Below are 22,337 nucleotides of genomic sequence, written 5' to 3'. Positions count from 1 at the left end.
TCACAAAGAGGCAACAGTTTTGGGGGGGAGAAGAGACTAAAATTTAAAACATAGTTTTCAAAAATTTTCACATTAGAGGCATTTTCCTTATATACAGGAGGCCACATTCACCCTGCCCACCCACCTGCATTAGCACATCCCAGCCACTTCCCTCCCTTGGCAAACCTGCAGTGTGTCCACCTGAAATCATCATTGCTCTTTTGACAGCAGTCATCACTGTGTTCACAACACGAAGATTAAGCATATATAGCAGTGTAAGCATAGCCCAGAGAATCTGAAAGGATATGTTATTAAATGGAATGATCTGCGCATGCAGAAGGTTAAATAACGGTTCTGTATCATCGTGGAACTATTTCAAGAGCCCTCATGAGACAAAATTACCAAAAACTGGGTAGTCTTCTAAGTGAGAGACACATAATACTTGGTTGCTGTGCTGCTTGTGAAACCTTCAACCTTCCAGAAACCTTCAACCTTCCAGAAACCTTCAACCTCCATCAACAGTCAAAACGAACGTTTCTTTTGTTGTCTTGATTAAAGCTTTCCAGTCGTTTCCGCTGCGATTCTGAAAGGACCCATCGCTGCATCCCCAGCTCTGCCAAGGCAGGCAGCTTTGTCAGCACTGCTAACAACACGCTGAACCACATCCCACAGTCACGGCAGGATGATGGGCGAAGGCTGACGTCCAGCTCTGAGAGTTCTTTGAATACTGCTAAGCCTTGACAGAAAACGACCCACCCTTCGTCGGAGATGTTGTTATTATAACTCAAATCCAGCTTCCGTAATCTGGCTAAATGGCCATCCTGCGTCAGTAATGCTGCAAGAAATGACAGACACAAACACAACTAATACATCCTCGCAATTGCCTTAGAAGCTTATAAGTAAGAAGAGTAGTTTTTTAACACCATATTACTTAAGGCTTTTCAGCAAAAAGCAAGGTTCAACTCCTCAGCAACATAAAATCGCTTGCTGTTGATCTCAGATTGTTTTATCACCGCTGAAGGAGTGTACAACATTTAAAACACAGGCAATTCAAAACCAGCAGAAATACGGGTTAAAATTTGACTTTTAAGTCAGTTGGAAAGAGTTTATATCAAGTGCCAATTAAAATAGGCAGATAGGCTTTCTGGGGAGATTTAGAAAGAGGAAAGCAGAACTAGGTGAGGCTACATGATTACAATAGCCACCTCTCATTGTGGGAGGGTAATGGCCTAATACACCCTAAAGGGAACTGGGATCCTTATTGTGTGACTGGCAAAGGAAACACCCATCAAGTTTGTAAAGTCAAAAATATTCAGGCTTCAACTCACCAGCCTTCAGATTGCAGGGCCTTAATAGCTGTCACACACCTATTGCCGATCTCAGACATTCAAAACCCATGAGTCAGGCCCACAGAATCGCAAGGACGATTATAACGAAGTTTTTAGAAGAATCCTAGAATTTATTCCTTCATTGGGTTCCCATTTTCCAGTATTTCTCAGCAGCTGCTAAGAGGTGGGCTAAAATATTTCTGGTTTAATTCTCCCATAATAGTTTGACTCCAGAAACACACCTAATGGACTGAGAGCTGGTAGTGCCTGCATTACTGTCTGTCAGCACATACCTTTCCCATAAATTACTGAGCCCAAAAAACAGCAACCGAGCAAAATAAAACCCCTCAGAGCTTAAAATATCTGATATAAAAAACAGATGCAAACCCTACATTTTCTAAGTGCTGCCTTTTTTTGTATTAATAGATAAAACTGCTATAAGATTCTTTGCGTTTTTATCCTTTTCAGCTTTTGCACTGTGCATCTACAGGTCACAGAGTCTTCAGCAAAATGAAAACCCTTTCTGGGAAAAATACTGCTGTATTTTCCATCTTTTCATTTGATTTATGCAAAAACGTGCTCAGCCCATGGAACAAGTCCCTCCTGAATTGTGGTCTAAATGCCCTGGCTCCTTGACTGCTAGTAAATACCATGTTATACGTACTTAGAAGTGCCAAATCTTCAGCCACCAGGTTACAGCTGCTCAGTCTTAACACTTGAATCTCCGTCGCAAGCTTTAGCGCTCCCCAAAGCAGCTTTAGGTTCCCACCAACGCACTTATTCCAAGAAAGGTCTAATATCTCCAGTTCAGGAAGGTGAAGGGCAGCCTCAGCTGAAAAGATTAAGACCAGTAACTTCTGCTTACTAAGAGAAAACAACACGGCCTCAATAGACACCTCACCGGCAATTCACCTGTAAATAGGCTCCTACAGGCTGCCTACTTGTGCTTAGAATGACTTATTTTATCCTAATAAAAGTCAGACAAAGAAATACCTCCCATGCTCTTTAAAGAATGCAAGAAGGACCTGCCTATAGAATATTTAAGGACTCTGTGGAGGGCTTTCTTGTCTTTCCGTTTACGTTATTGGCTTGACCTTGTCCCACTGCAGTCAATTTAACAGCTTGTTTTTAAACCATTTTATATCAATTTAGAGACAGCAATTTTTTGTTGTGAACTCACCGTGCAAGGTGAAATGCTCTTTTGACAACACCGATTTCCATGATGTCACTCTTACATAATTGTAATGATATAAATATAGTACTTTTCCTGCAGGGACCTCAGACCAGTTTAGCTCACTGCTGCTTCTGCTAAAGGCAGTCAGGTTTTACTAGAGGTTTCAATGTCACTAGTAAATAGTACGAAATATATTATAAGTGCACAATACACAGTAACTAACAGATCCCTCTGTACTTGGATTTCATGTACCACATGGAACACCTATCAAACGGACAGTGTAGCCGATAATCCACTGAGATTTGCAATAAGTAGGCAGAAGAGGCTGAATTTATGTATCCTGTGTTAGGTAGATTGGACTTCTCTTTATGGCTCTGCAGTATCTTTTCCCCTACTGCAGTCATTGCCTCAGTTCCTCCATTGCCCCATGCTTAATTCTATCCCGGAAAGTTTCTAGTGAAACCTTCACGTACAGTGAATCATAGAATCATAGAATGGTTAGAGTTGGAAGGGACCTTCCAGACCATCTCGTTCCAACCCCCCTGCCATGGGCAGGGACATCTCCCACTAGAGCAGGTTGCTCAAAGCCCCATCCAGCCTGGCCTTGAACACCTCCAGGGATGGAGCATCCACAGCTTCTCTGGGCAACCTGGGCCAGTGTGTCACCACCCTCACAGGAAAGAATTTCTTCCTAATATCTAATCTAAATTTCCCCTCTTTCAGTTTAAAACCATTGCCTCTTGTCCTATCACTACATACCTTTGTGTGAAACTTTGCCCCACTAAACTGCAAATGGAATGCTACAACCAAACTATAATTACAGCACAATAAGAAATCATCTTTTGCTTTCTATTCCAAAATTAGGGAGTATTGGAAAGCTCACTATCAGACAAAGGACTAAAAGGACCTCATACAGTCGGGTATAATGGGGGAAGACATACAATGTTCTTCCCTTGCAACCAGGTCCCATGAAGCACTGGTTTTATCACAGGCTTTTTCACTCGGGACCTGTGGTATAATGTAACCGCGACCTTTGGAGTTCAGCTAAAGGAGAATGAAGTGCTTTGTCCCACCAGGATACAGAGAGAATAGACACACTTTAACAAAACATTCCTACCTAGTGATGAAAACGACTCTTCATGTAAACCACAGTTGCTGATGGCCAGAGATTTCAATTTCGGTAAAAACCTGAGCCTGCCCAGAAGAGGATGAGATGAGACTCCTACATTTTTATTTGAGGATAAATTCAGCTCTTGAAGACTGGAGAGTAAAGGTATCACCTGGGCTATGAAAACATGAAATATTTATTAGACAGTCACCAATCCAGAACAAATACGTAGTTTTATATTTGCCTGACATCATTTCTTTTCTTTATAAATCAATCCAAATGTCTAAGCCAAGTTTTGACAGTCAAATTTATAGTGAGTAATGTTTTAGACCATAAATAGCCTTGTCATTTTCAGTAGGAATGTTTAAGAAATTAGGTATTACATACTCTGTGGAAGGTTGTCAGAACACGGCTTTCTGTTGAAATTTTCTCAGTGAAGTAGGGAATTTTACATTAAATGAGATGGGAGCTATTTCCAAATGTCTTCACTGCTAACTGCAACTCCTTTATATTAATGTTATTATTCTCTATTGGTCAAGAAATTAAAAGTAAGTCATGATTGCTATTACTAAGAGTTAATACTTCCCAATGATTCATCAGCAGCTTTTCAAATTATCTTTTTTATCATGGAAACTAAGATGTGGGCAATACAGGCTCTGAGTCATGGCATTTTTTGTTGTTGTTCTAAAGAGTGAAAAACAATGTCAAAACGCTATGTTAGTTCACACAGGAAAATAAAGTGTCTCACTGATTAAATGGGAAATGTCTTTTTCCTCCTAATAGTATTTATGAGTTGGATCGATTCAACCTGGAGACTGCAATCTTCAGCTTTTCTATAAAGAGTAGCAGCAATGCAAGGTCTCCTAACATCAAAGTTCACCAAGGGAGTTCCAGGCAGTTACATTTACATGCACATACGCACCTTGGATCCAAGACAATTTATACCAGTGAGGAAAATGTCCCTGGATATTTCCAAAATTACTGATTATCAAAAAAAAAACAGTGCTTGGTGGCTGTTCCTACATTCCCATCATGGGTCTGAATCACGGCGGATTCAGGTCCGTAGCTCTACGTGGGATCAGACACTATGAGATTTCCTTTGGTACAGCAAAAAACCCATTCCATATTGATTAAAAAAGCCGTCCTCCACACTGCCCTTCCAGAACTGCCTAATGAAAATGTACTGAGATCTGCTAGACTAGGTCAGGCAGAATCTCTTATGCCTTTGAGATATTTTCAGAAGTCAAAACCTACATTCTTAATGGATTTCCTCAACATGTCCTTACACAAAACGGTCATGTCCTCTTCTGTTACGCAGCACTGGTGGAGATCAAGGACTTCGAGATTTTTCAAGCTGGCCAAATGAGCTGTGGAGTCTTTAAAGCCACCGCCAATCTCTTTGTTACATGATATGTCTAATTTTCTTAGCTCGGCAAGGTGCTGTAAAGCAGTGTCTGAAATGGAAAAGGGAGCGTGCTGGTCACCGGCTGCACAGGTCACGGCTTTAGTGTTTATTTACTTTAACGTCAAAGTTTGCCCAAGGTATTGCAGGCAAAGCCCCCAGACTAAGCTTCGGTGTATAATCACAGCAGACATACAGTAATACCGCAAAGCTTCCCATCCGTGCAACTCCATTCTTCTCTGAAAGAGCAGGTGAAGGTGAGGCCGGCTCATCCCTCAGATCCATTCAATCCTCAGCCTTCTGCTGAAATTACTACTGGGTGCACTAATTAGTGCCAGTCGTTTTGTCTTATGGGTAAGATCTCCACTAGGGAGAGCCACAGATAATAACCCCATTTCATATGGCTTCACTGGACGCTCGTTAAGCGATAATGGTGAATTTGTATTCCCTTCTGAGAGTAGGATTAACTTGTTAAAAGTTAGCTGTGCCCCTGTCTATGTTCTGTCTGGGGAGAGAGGAAGCATGGCCAGAGAGCCATTAATCTGCCTTACGATGTGTCTCAGATAAATGGTGGGGAGGGTGACTCTCCCCAGTGACTCTCACATGCTGGAGCTCAGGGAAGATAAATGCTACTCCTGCTGAAAGTCTCTGTAGTCTTCTATCAATCCTCAAACAGCAAATAACGATTGCCCATTAATACTGCCAAACCATCAGCAAAATCCCACCTCATTGCCTTTCTTAAATGGTTTTCAGATGTACAATTTATTCAGAATGAACGTCTTTCTGAACATAAAGTCTAACCTAAACCCTGGAGGCTGTCTTGCTTTAATCCACACATGTGCAAGTTTAACTCTTTCAAGCCTGGCACATTTTTCAGATCCTGAGCAAGAACCTTCATGCTGCAGCCGATGTGTTTGTTGATAGAGAGATCTAATACTTCGAGGTTTGGGATCACATTTAGAATTTCAGCTAGGGAAAAAAAAAAAAGAAAAGAAAAGAAAACCAGAATTGGTAATTGTCTGGAATATATACAGATGAACCCTAGAAAAATATAGCACCATGACAAACAGGAAGAGGTAGGCTGGGTTTGCCTGTATGTGTGGTTTAGACGTACTAAGTTCCTGTTCTACCTAAGAAATACAGCAAAACAAAGATTGGATAGGAATCAAGAAAATCGGCGAAAAATCTGCATGAAAATAAAGGTGAAAAAATACAAGGGCAGTTAGAAAAATACAGGGGATAAAAAGCAGGAATACAATGAGAAAGAAAAATTTCTAATGAAAAGATATAGGACTGTATGTTGCATATGGCCACCTCCTGGCAATGAGAGCACAAGAGCTTCTCTTTAGGGAGAAAATATCTTTTAAAATACAGAATCAGATCAAAAGACCACAGAGGATTAAGCTACGGTGAGAGCAAAGAGGGGAGGGGTAATCAGTGGTTGCCAACTCAGCCTAAATTCCCATCCCACAGGCCTTCTTTCCCATCCCATGGCGAACTATATATTCAGCTGCTTAATTTTAAGCAATCAATGTTGGAAATTCTGGCACAGATGACTTGCTCAGGGTCTCAACGGATCCAGCAGCCCTGGACCTCTGAGGCAGCCAGACTGTGGTTTAAATCCAGCTATTCTTCTCAACCCTATTTCATGTCATTAGTGAGAACAACTTTCTTCTTTGGAAGAAAGTGCATTAAATCCCTATACTGTGTGGTAAATACTATTATAACGCAGAGCCTGAAAGAAATTAACTTTCAATCAATGTTGAGCTCAATACAGCCATAATCTAAGTCACACAAGTTACATTTTTGTGAAGCCCATCTCTCAGTCCATCTCTGTGGACACACATACCAAGGGATTCCCCATCCTTTGCTGTCAGGTTACAGTCCGTAATTTTCAGAAGTTTTATCTTGCATCCTTTCTGGAGTTTTTTTGTCAGGAGTGATAATTTTCCACCTATGTTACTGTTCCATGATAAATCCAGTTCTTCAAGCTGAGGAACAATTTCAAATGCCTCTCCTGTAACGGAAGTCTAAGATGATTCATTCTAGGTATCAATTTCAGCGCAAGACAAAAATACAGGCTTTGAATATATTAAAGGGGAAGGTTAGCTGCTTAATTCTCAAATTATTATATTTTTTGTGGCTTGCCAGGAAAATTGGAGTATGCCATGAATTGTTGCTACTGCAGCAATGTTGTATAAATTCTCACCTCGTCTAAGGAGCAATAGAGATCACAAGTCACTGTCACGGCACACACAGGCGGCTTGGCCATCGTTGTAGGCCTGTGCCAGGACCTAGAAAGTCTAGTCTATAGGGAAATCCAGACAAGTGACAAGTCGGAATTTACTATCCTGGATAGTTCTGCTCTGTTTTATTTGGCAAACTTCCAGTGTCCTCTGTACCATGTCCACAGGTCGTTTTGGAGGAGATGAAAGAAGTCCCCTCACAGCGATATCTGAAACTTTCCGGTTTCATTTCTGACAGGAAAGCTCTGATTCACTTGATAAAGAATCAAGATGAGCATTGTTTAGACCCAAACAAACTTTTGCGTGATTTCCAGGCAGACACACCGATTTTGATTACATTCAGAAAAATAAGCCTTTTCCAGGCTTGATGCACCTGCCAATATGAACTGCGTTAGTGCTTCGTCGTAATACTGACATCCCACTGCAAAAATCCAGCTTCCTAACTTCCTTTCTAGAGGGAGGGAGGCAGATGGATATTTATATAAACTCATTCCCAAGAAAGATCAATTCATCAGAACATACGCAAATGCAATTTCAAAGTGTCAACCACAAATTTTTGATCTAAAGTTTCGTCATCAACCTAATACTTGAGAATTGTATTTTAATAACAACCCCCTTTCATGTCTGTGTGTTTTCATAATTAATTCTTCACAAAAGATTTGTAATAGAAAAATAATCATTTCTGTTGTTGTAAGCGAATATCCAGGTTTGAGAGAAAAGGGCACGTCTTAATTTTTATTTTTGCATTTATTTTAAATTATTGCCTCAGTTTTGAATGCTGAGCAATGCACTACAGTTGAGAAGTGGTTCTGCCTCTGCAGCACAGCCTGTTTCTCTTTGACACATTTTCCGGACACATTTTCCACCCAGAAGATAAATAAAGGACTATAACTCCAGGAATAGTTCCCTACCACCTCTCACAGTCACAGCTCTGAACAATTACATAGCACAGAGTTGATATTATAGTTATATTTGAGTTATTGATTTCTAAGCAGAATGCACTAAGTCCACAAGTGGCCACATTAGCACAAATAGATGTGGAAATAGCCAAACGGGCAGTATCGGCCTAAATACACGTGCTATTTTCAAACTTGCAGGCGAAATCAATGCAGACTGACTGTTGCTGTTCCACATGTTAGGGCCATCACATTTGGATCGGAAATTCAAGTCCTATGATCAGTTTTGTGTCTGTCTCAGCAGAGGCCAAGCCAGAAGGGTAAAGGAAACAGCACAGAAGAACCAGGCAGAAGAAATCAATTGGAAATATAACCAGTGAAACTCAAGAGAAAAAAACATCTGAGAAAAGGGTTTGAAAAAGAATGAAATAAATTTGGAAAAAAATCTGATAGAAAATGAAACACAGATTTTACCCTCATCAGAAACAGATCAATTATTTTCACCAGCTTTTGTAGAGATGCAATTTTCCTCCCCAACAGGCAGCATGATCCACTTTTGATCTACCACCATATATGACATTTTATTTCTGAACCTTTCCTGGAAAAAGCCTGGACGTGAATGACATAAACCCCAGTTTCATAACTCAGAGTGGTTTTTAGAACTTGCAAAATAAGCTGTAGTATTTTAGAATTCTTAGTTGATTGAGTTTGCCCTTCTTTTAGATATATATCACAGACCCACCCCAGAGTAAACTCCAGGCACAGAGGTGACTCGCCATCAGAACCTAAGTGCATAACACCACTTTTAAAACCTTTAAATCTCACGCTTTGCCGAAAGCAGGATTGCAGGCACTCCAAGTAAAGTAGTAAGCAGAGGAATAAGCTTCTCCCAGACTTGCAAAAACAAGTCATAAAGCTCCAAGGCAGCACTTCTGGTTTTAAGTCTCCTCCTAAAGACCATCTTTTTTTTTCTGCGATGAGCACTCATCTGCCCCGCAGCAAGAAGACCTAAGCTGACCCTATTATGAGTGACTCTCTTTCAGTTCTTCTGTCTACCATTAGATATCAAAGCTAGCAAGAAAAATACTAATCCAAATTGAAAACATGCTTTCCTGCAAATAGGACTGAATTCTGCTCCCTTCTGAACATGAAAGCTTCGTATCCTGAGGAATGAACTCAGCAGAGCTACTCAAATGTATAAGGTCACTCATAAGCCCAAGTTTTCTCTACTGTTTCCCAGCAGGAGTTTAAGTTGCCCAGTGTGGAAGGAGCAGGAGTAGGGTGTAGGAAGAGATGAGATGGATTACATTAGACCCAAGCTGTCTGGAAGTAAATGTCAATGAAATCCTGTACCTAAGGAGGTGACATCCTCAGCTGTCAGCCTGCAGTTGTTAAGTCGAAGGACTTTTAATAGGTTCACGTGCTGAAGATGAACAGTGAGAGCTTTCAAAGTCCCACCAACACACCCATTCCAGGACAGGTTGATCTCTTCCAGCTCTGGGAGAAATGGCAGTAAAGAAGCTGGAAAAAAAAAAAAAAAAAAGAAAATGTGTATTCTGTTTGCATGTGACCTGCACACCCTGCATGTCAATCCATCTTAATACAGAGATGCTTTTTATAACCGACACAGTGTTATAAAGCCATGACAATTAGTACCTCAGTTTTCTTATCTGTAGTTTGAGTGTGAGGAGATTCATCTGTTTCACAGAACTGTATGATTTTTATATTTATATAGATATAATATAATTTCTATAACTTATTAATTAACATTTCTTAGGGACCAGATGGAATGTTAAATAAAGCCAGGCCCGTATAAAAGAAAGGGAAGGGAAAAGAGGAGAGTGAATAATTGAATAGGCAAATAAGGATTAAAGAAATGTATGAAGTGACTAGTTGAATAAAATGTGTATTTACCCAGCTCCGTTACATCTGCTGCACTTAATGCACAATTATTTAGATCCAGATTCTTGCTGTTGGGTTTCTTTCCCAGTTTCTGCATGAACTGGTTAAATCTCTGCTCACCAGATGGTGACTCCGCTTCAGAAATGTGATGTGAAAGTCCATCTAAGTAACAAAGAAATAGGGCCCTGGTTACCTTTGCTACCAACAAAACGTGTAAAACCTGTCTGTGGCCGTGGGGTGAAGTCTTTAGGAAATGAACTAAATCTGTCAGTAAACAGGGCTATATTTTTGATCAATGTGGACCAATAACCTGAGTGATAAAATCGCTATAGAGAAGGTCACTACAAAGCTCCTGGTGCAGAGTGAGAGAAGAATCTCCTGTTGCACATCTCCATGCCACCGTATGCCAGTGACTTTGGATGTTCAAGGACGTGAAATTCACGCAAAACTCCGAACTGCAGCTTTTCTGGGCGCACAAGTTGTGTAACCACCTGTGTGTGCCTGCACTGTAGCCACGCTGCTGCAATACAGCCTCTACTTGATCCACTAGCACCGAGTGGCCCCGCAATTGTGTGGTGAACCTGCTGTTTCCTTCATGACACCCTGTGTTCATTTTCATACATTGCCTGTGTAAGGCAGTTCCTGCTTTTCTTGGCTTTCCAAAGCAACCCCCACTTACCTTCTTCTTCCATGCAGTTTGTACAGCGAGGAAAATTGCATTTAAATTCATTGCTAAACCCTTTAAAAAATTAGAAATTTCATCTAATGCCTATAGTTGGAAAAAAGCAGCCAAAAATTACACAAAATAGCAACCCCACTTTCAGTAGCTGCTGCCTTCTTGTTTGCCCAAACCTACCCAAAACTCTTAGGACAAAGGATGGGGTTCTAAGCCTCACCTTCCAGCTCTGTTTTTAAAAATAGCTTTATTTTCTCTGGTGTGGGTGTAAAGATTATTCTTGTGTGTGCAAAATAATATACATGATGAACTTCCATTGTCTTCCCCTCCCCCTTCTCAGTGTCAAGTGGAGGAAACATCTGCTCCTGTTGTCTTCAGATCGCTTTAGCAGCAGGGTGGACAGAGACCGATCTTAAATATAACACGCCAAGCTACTGCTCAAAGCTTGGCTTTGAAACCAAATAAGCTCTGCCGCTAATGAGCTGACTCCAGCACTAACCTCTCACATTGGAGCTCAAGAGAGAGGGGACCCAAAAGCTTTATCCCTCCTCAGCAACATGGATCTCACTCCTCGCCCGGCGCCTATCAAATTAGAGGGCACATCCTTGCTAATGTTCCAATCAGAAGGAAATCCTGGCTAAAGGATAAACTGTAGGTGGCAAAATACAGGCTTTCGGCTAGCAAGGAAAGCAACTGATTTTCTATGAAATTAAAATATATAATATGCACATATATTGCATTATTGCACCAGCATTACCTTCTACAGAGAGATCTTGCTTCTCACTCTGATCATTGGCTCCAGAGTTGTTTATTTCTGTTTCTTCGGTTTCCCTTCTGTCCTTGCCTTCAGATTTCCCAAAGTCAAAGCCCCTGAAGAATTTTTTGATGGCTGAAGGCTGCTCTTTTCTTTTTCCAGGAGAGGACCTCTTCCCTTGGAACTGTTTCATAACAAAGTCAAATGGGGAACTCTTTGGGATGTCCTCTTCATGCTCATCCTGGCAGCTCTGAATGTCATCTTCCAGCAGACCAGCAGACATAGAAAGAATTATACAGAATCACAGAATGGTCGGGGTTGGAAGGGACCTTTGGAGATCATCTAGTCCAACCCCTCTGCCAAAGCAGGGTCATCTAGAGCAGGCTGGACAGGAACGCGTCCAGGCGGGTTTTGAATGTCTCCAGAGAAGGAGACTCCACAACCTCCCTGGGCAGCCTGTTCCAGGGCTCTGCCACCCTCAAAGTAAAGAAGTTTTTCATTACGTTCAGAAGGAATTTCCTGTGTTCCAGTTTGTGCCCATTGCCCTTTGTCCTGTTGCTGGGCACCACTGAAAAGAGCCTGGCCCCATCCTCTTGACACCCGCCATTTAGATATTGATAAGCATTGATGAGATCCCCTCTCAGTTTAGTTTTAGAAACATTTACTCTTGCTTACCTTCTCTCATAAAGGCAGATGCGCTGAGAATTTCCTACCATTCCCTCCGTGGTAATATCAGAAAAGCACTGCTTAGTAGACCAGACTCTGAATTCATTTCTCCTCCTCCAAAAGGAACTGGTAATGCTCAATATTTGCACAGCAGACTCACTGGGCCCAGTCTTCAATGGTACAAGCATCACCCTCTGCTGCCTTGTTAATGCAGACTGCCCCTAAGGCCACCCCACCTGGCCACCGGGACTAACCTGCTGCTTCCTCTATCATTTCATCCCCAGGTTCAGTTCATAGTCTTGTGGCCACATTAAAGAAGCCAGGCTGAGATGTCCCCGTTCTGAGTGCCAGGTTAAGTTTGACACCAAAGTGATTCTTCATGCCAAAGGCCCGTCCAACAGTCAGGGCGGTAGAGGAGGAGGTGAGCAACAGGGAGTACAAGGACATCCTTGCCTGAACAATGTCACACGCTCCCAAGCTCGGGGTGAAACGTGCAAACAAAACCCCATTAACCTCAGAGCAAAGCTGAAGTGATAGTGATAGATAGTGATAGATAGCAGGAAACAACAAGATACCACAGCTATGAGCACCGGGAGTGAGCCACTGTTGGGAGGAAACAAGCCCCCCAGGTAGCTTCTTTGGAACAGTTCAGTAGTGAAGTGACCTCACTTTCAGTGACTAACTCACAGGTAAATTAAAGTTTGACTTTATAATTTATACACATTATTTCCTTATTTCTGTTTATACTACACAAGCTATAGCATCATTTGGTGATTCTGAAATGGCTTTGTTTTTCTCAAAACATTAATTTAATGATCTTTCTTTAGTTTTAATTCTAGCATCCGCCTGCACACACACGCTTTTAAGGGAGCAGTCATGAAAACTAAGCAGGCATTCATTGCCTTTTGCTTCGTGAGGACTACGTGGAAAAGCTGTGTATCGAGCCCTACCGTGTGCCACCGACTGCAGGGGGAATGACCTGCGCTCAGACCTCGGTCCTGTAATACCCCAGAGCTCCTGAATGGATTTCTGTGCTCACACGGATTTCCCCTTCCCCAGTACAGACCCGCACACATAACTCATTCCACAAATCGCTGTCATCCATAGAGTACACGAACAGGATCATTTTAAGAACCATCAGTTATACAGAATGCCACTGGCATCAACTTTCCAAAAAAGAGAAACACGTGAAGAAGTATCAGAAACCCTGTGACTTGCACAGATAGTTTTCATGTTATTATAGCAAGAGTCAGGTCAGGGGGAAAATGTCAAAATAAAGCAAATGTAGTTTTTATATACATATACTTTGTGTCTGTGTGTATAAATGTGGGCATATATACTGACTAATAGACGTATGTAAATTTTCTTATTGTGTTGGAAGTTATCTGCCATGATACCAGTGTTCAAGGGCAGAGCACTTACAATTATGAAAAGCTGATGCTTTTTTTAAAGTCTTGCTCTTAACAGCTGAACTTCTCATAAGTACAAAAATTATACAAAACAATGTACACAGCTGTACACGCGCATTTCCTGAGCTGTAAAGCAATGCTGGTTACCCTGGCTGTGTTTTCATGCTGTAGAGTGCTAGTATTTTAAACAAAGAAACATACCTGTCTTTTCCATCGGTGCACTTGAGGATCTCTTTCACGTTTTACAGTACGTTCAGGGCTTGCAGGAGAAGTGAGCCGTGACACGCAAACAAAACCTCACTTCTTTCCCTAATGGGACTTCCCACGTAGTTTTCTTTCAAAAGTTTCTGTCTCCATCAGTTTGAGAGCAGCAGCTCTGCACGAGGGGTTTGTCGGCTCTTTCCTGATGTCTCTATTCCTCTCTGGTGTCTCCCAGCGTCAGCCTGCGGTCCCCGGCCTCTCACTTCTGGGGAGCTGTGGAGAAGTCCATTTAAATGCTCTGATCATGTCCCAGCTTAAATCACTCACAAAGCAGAAATCAGGAAGTGGCAGCCCAGACTTCAATACTGCACATTAACCACTGCATGTCCCTCAAACAGCTGTTGTTAGAAGAGGCTGAGTCACCTTATAGATCAGGTTACAAAACTACCTGAAGAAAAGCTCTTTGTTTTCCCACCCCTTTTGTCCATATTGGTCAGAAACACTGCTGGAGGCTGAGCAAAGCCCTGCTGTCAACAGGAGGTTGTATATAGTTCAGTAAGAAAAAGGAATACAGAGGACTAGCGCACTCCTCTTCATTTTAGGGACACGGGAGATGTGAGAGGAGAGGGCACACTGCATCACCCGGCACGATCTGCTCGTGGGCAACAGCACGATCCAACATCACGATGAAATCGTTTGATACACGTATACATACTCCAAACTTCACTATACCTTCTTCCATCTGTCTGCCTGCCCTAAAATCTGGTTTCCATGACGGTAAATGTTACAATTTCTAGTTTAAACATCCTCATGGCCATTTATGTTGAATCTCTTTAGCTTTGATGATTCTTTTTAATTTATGGGGTCTTCACTTTTTGTAAGCCCAAACCAACCAAACTCTTGTCTCCCCTCGTGTGGGGAACTCTCCGCTTCCCTTATCATTTCCTGCTCACCCTTTGTCTGCATCTGCTGCAATATAATTTATACTTCCTTAAACACAAGGGACCATCCACTGATATATATACACTAAAGCCATCTGCAAACTGGAGTGCTTTTGGTGGGGAATGATAAAGTTGATCAACAAAACTAACGACTCCTTTGAAAGCCTCTGTTTTAGTGGCCAGCCCAGCCCAAACCACGACGAGCAGCCACCAGCCGTGAGGACAGCCCTGACTCAGTCTGTCAAGGTACAAATGATTCAGACGGGGCGGAATCAGGCACGGGGTGCTGCTAGGAGCCAATGGGAGAAAATTAAAAGAAGAAAAATTTAAAGTGAACATCAGGAAAATCCTCCTGCCCATGCAAGGTACCGTGCTAGGAAACATTTACAGTAGGAAAAAATACACAAAAACACTGCGATGAACTGTCTTTCCCTGCAGGAATGGAGGGCACATTTCTATTCCCAAACAGAAAGGGTCTCCAAGTTGGTTTTAGGGTTTTCTGACACTGTCCTACCCCAATTTCTGAAACTAGCACCTCACTACTGACCTAAAGATCACCTCCCTACGTGCTAATTCACTTCACGTCTTCAGGCACCTCAGCTATGCAGACTATCGAAAATCCCAAGCATTTCTGTTGGTAAGGAACTCATTGAATTTGACAACTCTTTTCCACTTTACTTGTGCTTAACATGATGGTTAGGGATGAAACGGAGACAAAGCAACCCAGGTTTGTGCACGTGCCAGGCTCTGCTGGCCCAAGAGACTCGATGCCCGCTGCAGTTCAATGAGAACGCGGAATGGGAATATCTGATAATCTCTGCTCCCTGGAACCGGGGAAATCCTTAAGCACGTTAAGCGCCAATTACAGTGGTTACGCTGGGCTAATTCGAATCCTCTGACATCAGTGTGTTAGGTGATGTGTTGCCCATTCAGAAAATCTTTCACCACTTCAGGCTGCTGAATGATAGTGAAAATACCTCATGGCACCACGACAGCATCCCTGTAACCCCGTGAGAAGGGAAATGTTGTTTCGCGGTGACCTAATTTCCTCTTCCCAGGAAGCAAATCTTTACCTTTTTTTTTTTACAGCAGCTATGAGGGGCAAGGGGACAGCAGGGTTATCCCAAAACAAAGTAGGATAGCTAGAGTGAGGTGGCTGCACTGAGCTGAAAACAGGAGCTTTACTTTGCAGTAGGCCCAGGCTCTGCTGTCAACATGCGATATATCACGACAGCCAGGCCCAGCCATGTCCCCATCAGCTGCTAGACTGGCCCTTGCTGTGTCGGTTGGTGTCCCCTCCATGGCACACTTCTGGACATGTGTCCTGCTCCTGTCTTGAGGTCCTGTGCGTCTGCTTCTTGCAGTACGTCATGGGCAGCACAGGGCAGGCTTAGCTTTTGGAGTTTAAAAATAATAAACGCCTTCCCCTTTCTATCCAGTTAAATGGTTTGTGACCATCTGCCGAGTGCTCAGTGTCACACTTGTTTATATCCACTCTTCCCTCTGTGGAGACCTGGGGCAACGTTAGGAACAGAACCAATTTTGGAACAAAATAGTTAAAGTTGCATCCCACACAGCATCCACTGGTGAGAGATTAACGTGGATTTTTGTACTTTGCCTCATTGTGACTCCTTAATCCGGCATATATTCCAAAGAAATAATGCCATTAGAGGATTAGTGCCACAAGTTCATTTGAAAAAAAGGATTTGTAAACACCGAAATCCTATATTCTATGTACTTAATCACTGAGTATCATTTTGGGGATTTCCTCTCCCTTTAGCAGTGTCTCTTTCAAGGAAACCCAAAGTAGCACGTCTGTTTTGGATGGCCCTTATTACCCAATAAAGGAAAACAAAACCCCAAGCATCTAGTTAAAATAATAGAGAATCTAAACACGCTGGACTAAACCCATCCTTGCTGTTGTACAATCACTGCAGTTATACCATGGAGGCACCTGACCCAATATTTAGATAGAATTTAATGATTTTGGATATTTATCTGCTAGGGAGTTTTAATATTCGGAGTCCTGTAGCATGTAGTGACTCTCTCAGTGACTCTCGTTTGTTCCTAAGGCAGTTCCCTTCCCAGCTTTGCTCACACCCAGCGAAGCCACCACTTTCCTCTCCATGGGAGAAGGAGACTGAGTCACTGCCACATTACTCTTTCTCCCTTTCCTTAGCACACATCTCTGCTGCTCTCTCTCCCCTTTCTGCACGACTGTCCCTGCCTGCAGCACCCTCCGTGGGCTTCTCTTGCTTGCCTCGATTTGTTGCAGGTCGAGTGGGCAGTTGCATGGGCCAAGACATTGCTGGGGGTGGAAAAATGCTTATTGCCCCGTTGCTGACTTTGCCAGTGCCAGGTGACTTGCTCTTGGGCCGTGCTGACTCAGAACACGTGTGCCACGAGCTGCTGCCAAACGAGGGTAGGGGAAGAGTGGCCTGTTCCAGTACCAGGTTCACTGCCCTCATCTTTCCCAGCCAGGTACATCAAACCATGGCTTCCACAGCACTCTTCATCCTCTCTCTCCTGCTCTGTCCCTTCCCTTCATCCTCCGACTTTAACCCAGTTCTGACCCCATATAATTGAGGCAGCAAAATTCTACCCAGCTGAGGAGCCTTCAGCTGGCACCGAGGCGATGCTGCTGGTGCCACAATATCTGTGTCATCCACTGATTTGATGTTGACTCTCAGGCAACTCACAAAGCAGCCGGGATAGGCTTTAGGGCCAGACAAAAACCTGCAGAAGAGACTGCACACGCGATGGGCTGGAAGGAGCATTCCCTGAGGATGAATGAATGGATGCAGCTGCGCTCAGTAGCAGGAAATGCTCTGCAGAACTTAGGGTAGGAAATATTGCTTGAGTTTCCAGGTAGAGCTGGGAAGAGTGCTGCTATCTGGATAAATACTTCTTCCTTATATTCTTATACTCTCAGGAATATTGTGCAACACTAACAACACCCTGGAGCAAACTCATTCCAGACTTCCCTGCACTGAGGACTCAATTTGGTCCAAAGTGTCCGAGTATCCTCATCATTTCCCACAAAATAAACATCCAACATTCTGATTTTAATAAACCATCTGCCTACAGTAGTTCCTGAGGCAGCTGTTAAAAATACATCTCACCGGGTTATGAAAACTAAATCCAACCCCTTATTCTGTATTTATTTACAATCACAGACTGATCACGGGAGGAGCTGAAGATGCTCTGAGAACATATGAAACCAGCTAAAATCTGGGGTTCAGAAACGCATACACCTCTGAGTAACCCTGAACAGTCCCCGAAGCTCAGTGAGACTTTTCATGGGTGGAAAGACTGTGGAAGCTTTTGACATTTCACTGTACATTCACACTTTAAAACATAACAAAAAGTGAAGTTATGGAGCTCTGGTGCCAGCATGCAAAGGTGGGATCTGCCTGACCTGAAGGGGTGGCACGCTTGGCAGGACAATCTTTCAAGTGCATGTGCTGGATGAACTGGTTATGAGCAGAGGTGTGTGATGGCCCCTGTTGCCACTGATTTATTACAGCTATAAAAATTTCAACCTTGCATATACCAACATCAGATGCTAAACATAGAATTCTAAAACATATCCTTTTTATCACAGCCAGAATTTACCTTACCTACTATAATATAATAGCAATTATAAATACATTTTTCCAACTACTATCTCATATTGAACAAGCCTTTTGATTTCCATAAAAAGGATGACTAAAAGATCTGTCGCAACGAATCTATATTTATATCCACAATGCAACTATTTTTAACACCCTGGTATTGAGTTACTCTTTTTTAAATGGAACTACACAAATACAAACTTAATGTTTCATTCTCTATTACCACATGCTGGTCCGACGGAGATTTTCAGGCTGGAAAATTCTTTTTGGTTGAACTTATGCCAGGATTAATCCCCTTTCAGTTAATCATTCACATGAATGGGTAATCTGCAGAGTTCACGCAAGGCCTGCAAACTATATTAATTACTAGAAACCTAATTAGAAATCAACAGAGTCAAAGGATCAGTGTTACTTCCATACGGTACCATCTGGTACAATGGGTCTGGATAGTTCAGCAAAACTCCCCATTGCTTTCTGCGGAACTTCAGCCTGAATATGTGTTGCCAGAGAGGGCAAGTTTATGCTGATACATGACCTGGTTGTAAAGCATTTTTAGGGTCATCCTAAATGACAACATCCGAGCCCCTGTATTTCTAGCTGTTATTTCAACAGTTAGTTCAAAAAAGAATATTTACTCAACAGTTTTCTTTTTGAATGAGATACCAATGTAGTTGTAATTTGCCTTTCCACATCCAAAAAATACTCTAAATCCATACACAGGCTAATGAAAAAAATCTCCAGAGAAGTGAATATGAAAACATGTAGAGAGGTGGGGCTTGGTCTCTTCTCCCAAGTCCCAGGCAATAGGACAAGGTTGGAACTCGATGATCTTTAAGGTCCCTTCCAACTCTAACCATTCTATAATTCTATGATTCTAGGACACCGCTTCTTGTTCAAGCTCATTCTTTGGATTTGCAGCCCGCTGTTCCCAGACTTCCCAACCATCCATCAGACCACTCTGTTCTTTCCCTATGCTGCCAGGTGTGGGCACGCTACTCTTCTAGTTTAAACCTTTTGGGGGAAACATGGAAGGAAGTGAGGTTTAGCTAAAGAATTTGCTATGTCTGAACACAGATTTCATTTTGGGAAAAGAGAGGGTGATTTGTGATAAAGAAGCCTTTTGCCAAGTTCTGCATCAACCCAGCTCATTTCATTATACAGAAATAAGTCTCCATTGAAGTGTATCTTGCTTCAGTGAACTTCATCAGGAGAAGAAATAAGAATTATCACTCTTCCACAAATTCCTCACTTATGACAGAGAGTGTTTAGAAACAGTGGATTAAAACCTGCTTAGACTCTATTTGAGCAGGTTCTCTACTTACACAAATCCATTCCAGCATTGCATTTTGGTAAACAATATAAATCTTGAACTGGTAATAGAATTGTCTAATACAATTTTTTTGCCTTCCATTTTTGAAGACCATAAATCCCATCAGCTGAGCCATGTCTGTCACTGATTTTGTCAAAAGAGAGCAAAGAAAGTTCTGGCCCAAATCAGTGCAGACAAAATGTCTAGTGACAACAGTAAGACTTTATCTACCTTAGTGCATGGAGCTGATTCCACACTGATAACCTGTTCTGGTACTTCAGGAATGGAGACAGATGTGACAGTAGTTGACATTTCTTTTGAAATGAATTGAGAGAAAGCATCTCTGTGTTGTTAATTGAGCTTTAGAATAGTACAGAAACTGCCAAAATCTGTTGGGTTTTTCGGAGCACTCTTCCAACTGCTTGTGGTCTATGATGAAATGATGATGTTCTCTTGGGGCATCCTATACTGGATGGGTAAATTCCAGTTTTGAGATTTCTGCACTGGTTGCCGTAGAGGTAAGTAACAGCAGGCAATAAGTCTGGGTAGGAGTGTACAGAAGGTGGTGTAACTCCAGCTCCATCTTTCGCACTGGTATATATCTGGTGTCAGTGGCTCAGGCTACAAACACCCGATACTGGGCAAGAGCTGTCAGGCTATGGTTATCCCCTTTGCACAGAGGAATCTGAGTGTTGGTGTTTCCCCACTCCCAGATTCCTCTGTGAAAGGAGATAACGTGGGACTGCACTGTCCTAAACCATCTTAGCAGTGACAATAACTGACAGACCAAGGCCTGGATCAATTCGAGATACTCTACATTACTTTGTTCTATTCATAACTCATCTCCTGTGTCCCTCTCTCTCCTTCCTCTGCTGCTTTGCCATTTTTCCTATTGGTGAAGCCAACCAGAAGAAACAGGACTGCTGAGGGACACACAGACCATAGAATCACAGAATTATCTAAGTTGGAAGGGACCTTTCAGATCATCGAGTCCAACCATCAACCTAACACTGACTAATCCACCATTAAACCATGTACCTCAACACCACGTCTGCCCGTCTTTTAAATACCTCCAGGGATGGCGACTCCGCCACTTCCCTGGGCAGCCTGTTCCAATGCTTGATAACCCTTTTGGTGAAGAAATTTTTCCTAATATCCACCCTAAACCTCCCCTGGTGCAACTTGAGGCCATTTCCTCTTGTCCTATCGCTTGTTACTTGCGAGAAGAGACTGACCTCCACCTCTCTACAACCTCCTTTCAGGTACCACTGCATGATTCAGGAATAAAACCCTCCCTGATGTCTATGAAATCCAGTCAAGAACTAATAGATCTTCTCCAGAGAGGGACCAGTAAAGCATCTGTATGAATTGTGGTTGTCACACTTCACTACAGCACGCAGCAATCCTGCCTCTATGCCAGAAACCAAAGGTTGGATGCCAGGAGTGTTGCGAAGCAGTGTGCTCTCTCTCCAAACTTCCCTCATTAGGGAAAACAGGAAAAAATAAATATATATCCAGATTATATTGCTGGTTTTGTTTCTACCTCAGGAAGTGATTTGTCCTGGTATTAAACTTTTTGTGGTTTTCCTGAAACGTGATTCACATGGACTCAAACATCTGATGAAAAATGGATGCGGATGCAAGACTTTGCTTTTCATTTATTCAGGCAACCCCATATTTTGCAAAGTATTTGCCTCAGCCTCACCCAGACAATCTTGAAAAATCCCAGCAGAAGAACTTTTTTTCAAGGCTGTTACTCATTACATTTCAAGTCACAGGCTTCTGTAGGCAGTTACAGACCGAGTGGACTGAACACAAGCTGAAAATTATCTTTAAGCCTAGAATGCTCCTTTGAATCCTCGTCTTTCTGCACGTGCAAAGATTTGGACAGCCACATGAAAATTATTCTCAGGTTATTTTAGCTGGTCCATAATTCTTAATATTTTTTTTTAAAGGAAGGCCTAAAATTATTTTAAAAACCATTTTAAACAATGATCTTGGGGGAGATTTTCTTCTTTAGAAAGAAGGTCCAGACAGCAACAAAATAGCCACGATAGCTTTTGCAGCAAAAACATTTAGGAAGTCACAGTCACTTTAGAAAAAAATTAAAAATAATCCCACATTAGATCCTATACATGTATTTTGTGTTATGTTATAAAAAAATAGTTTGTTTTCTGTAAGGATGTGCTGAACTATAGCACAATTACATTCCTTTGCTAATGACAACACCTGCCTGAGAGGGATTTTCAATAGGAATGGGTCCATTTTCGCCAGGTTTAGGCACTGTGTTAGCATTTGAGAGAGGACAAGGGACAGGTTTTTGTCGTTGCAGCGTGCACTTGAACTTTCAGCAGGTGAACGAGGGATGAACAAACATCAACCCTGACGTCCCATCAGCTGACATGGATATTAGAAGAAAATAACCACTCCCTGATATTTTAAAATCTGCCCATGTACCAGGCATTCGTTCTCAGAGCTAACTCACCGACAGTGAGAATTAAAGAGTAAATTGCCGGCTTGAGCAGTATAACCATCTGATCCCTCTGTTAGCCTCACAATATGCTTAACAGGATTTCCATCCTCTAGTTCCCCCCAATCCAATCGGATACACAGCTCTGGGATAACACGGTTCTGGGATAACTGCCTGCCAACGGTCAGAAGTACGCCCTTTCTAAAAATCAGTATAAATAGGTAACACGATGCACGAGAATTAGGCAATTGTCAACCTTCTC

The 22,337-nt window shown here is 42.3% G+C and overlaps 1 protein-coding gene across 3 annotated transcripts; it reads right to left on the bottom strand.

The window, feature by feature from the left end:
- Positions 1 to 494: 494 nt before the first annotated feature.
- Positions 495 to 14,014, bottom strand: LRRC31 (leucine rich repeat containing 31). 3 transcript variants are annotated; one of them, XM_074153822.1, is made up of 10 exons: positions 13,742 to 14,014; positions 11,460 to 11,726; positions 10,048 to 10,197; positions 9,487 to 9,654; positions 6,841 to 7,008; positions 5,793 to 5,960; positions 4,876 to 5,043; positions 3,599 to 3,766; positions 1,972 to 2,139; positions 495 to 814 (listed from the first exon to the last, which is right to left on the bottom strand). In XM_074153822.1, the coding sequence occupies exons 1-10, from the start codon at positions 13,752 to 13,754 to the stop codon at positions 495 to 497; spliced, it is 1,758 nt and encodes a 585-aa protein (XP_074009923.1). In that variant the 5' UTR covers positions 13,755 to 14,014. The 3 variants fall into 3 exon arrangements, with proteins under 3 accessions (XP_074009923.1, XP_074009925.1, XP_074009924.1); XM_074153824.1 differs by having other exon boundaries at positions 11,469 to 11,726; XM_074153823.1 differs by lacking the exon at positions 13,742 to 14,014 and having other exon boundaries at positions 11,469 to 11,748.
- Positions 14,015 to 22,337: the final 8,323 nt, after the last annotated feature.

The sequence above is a fragment of the Numenius arquata genome, chromosome 9 (genome assembly GCF_964106895.1).
Source record: "Numenius arquata chromosome 9, bNumArq3.hap1.1, whole genome shotgun sequence".
NCBI classification, from domain to species: Eukaryota; Metazoa; Chordata; class Aves; order Charadriiformes; family Scolopacidae; genus Numenius; species Numenius arquata.
This window is presented reverse-complemented; position numbering and strand designations above follow the sequence as displayed.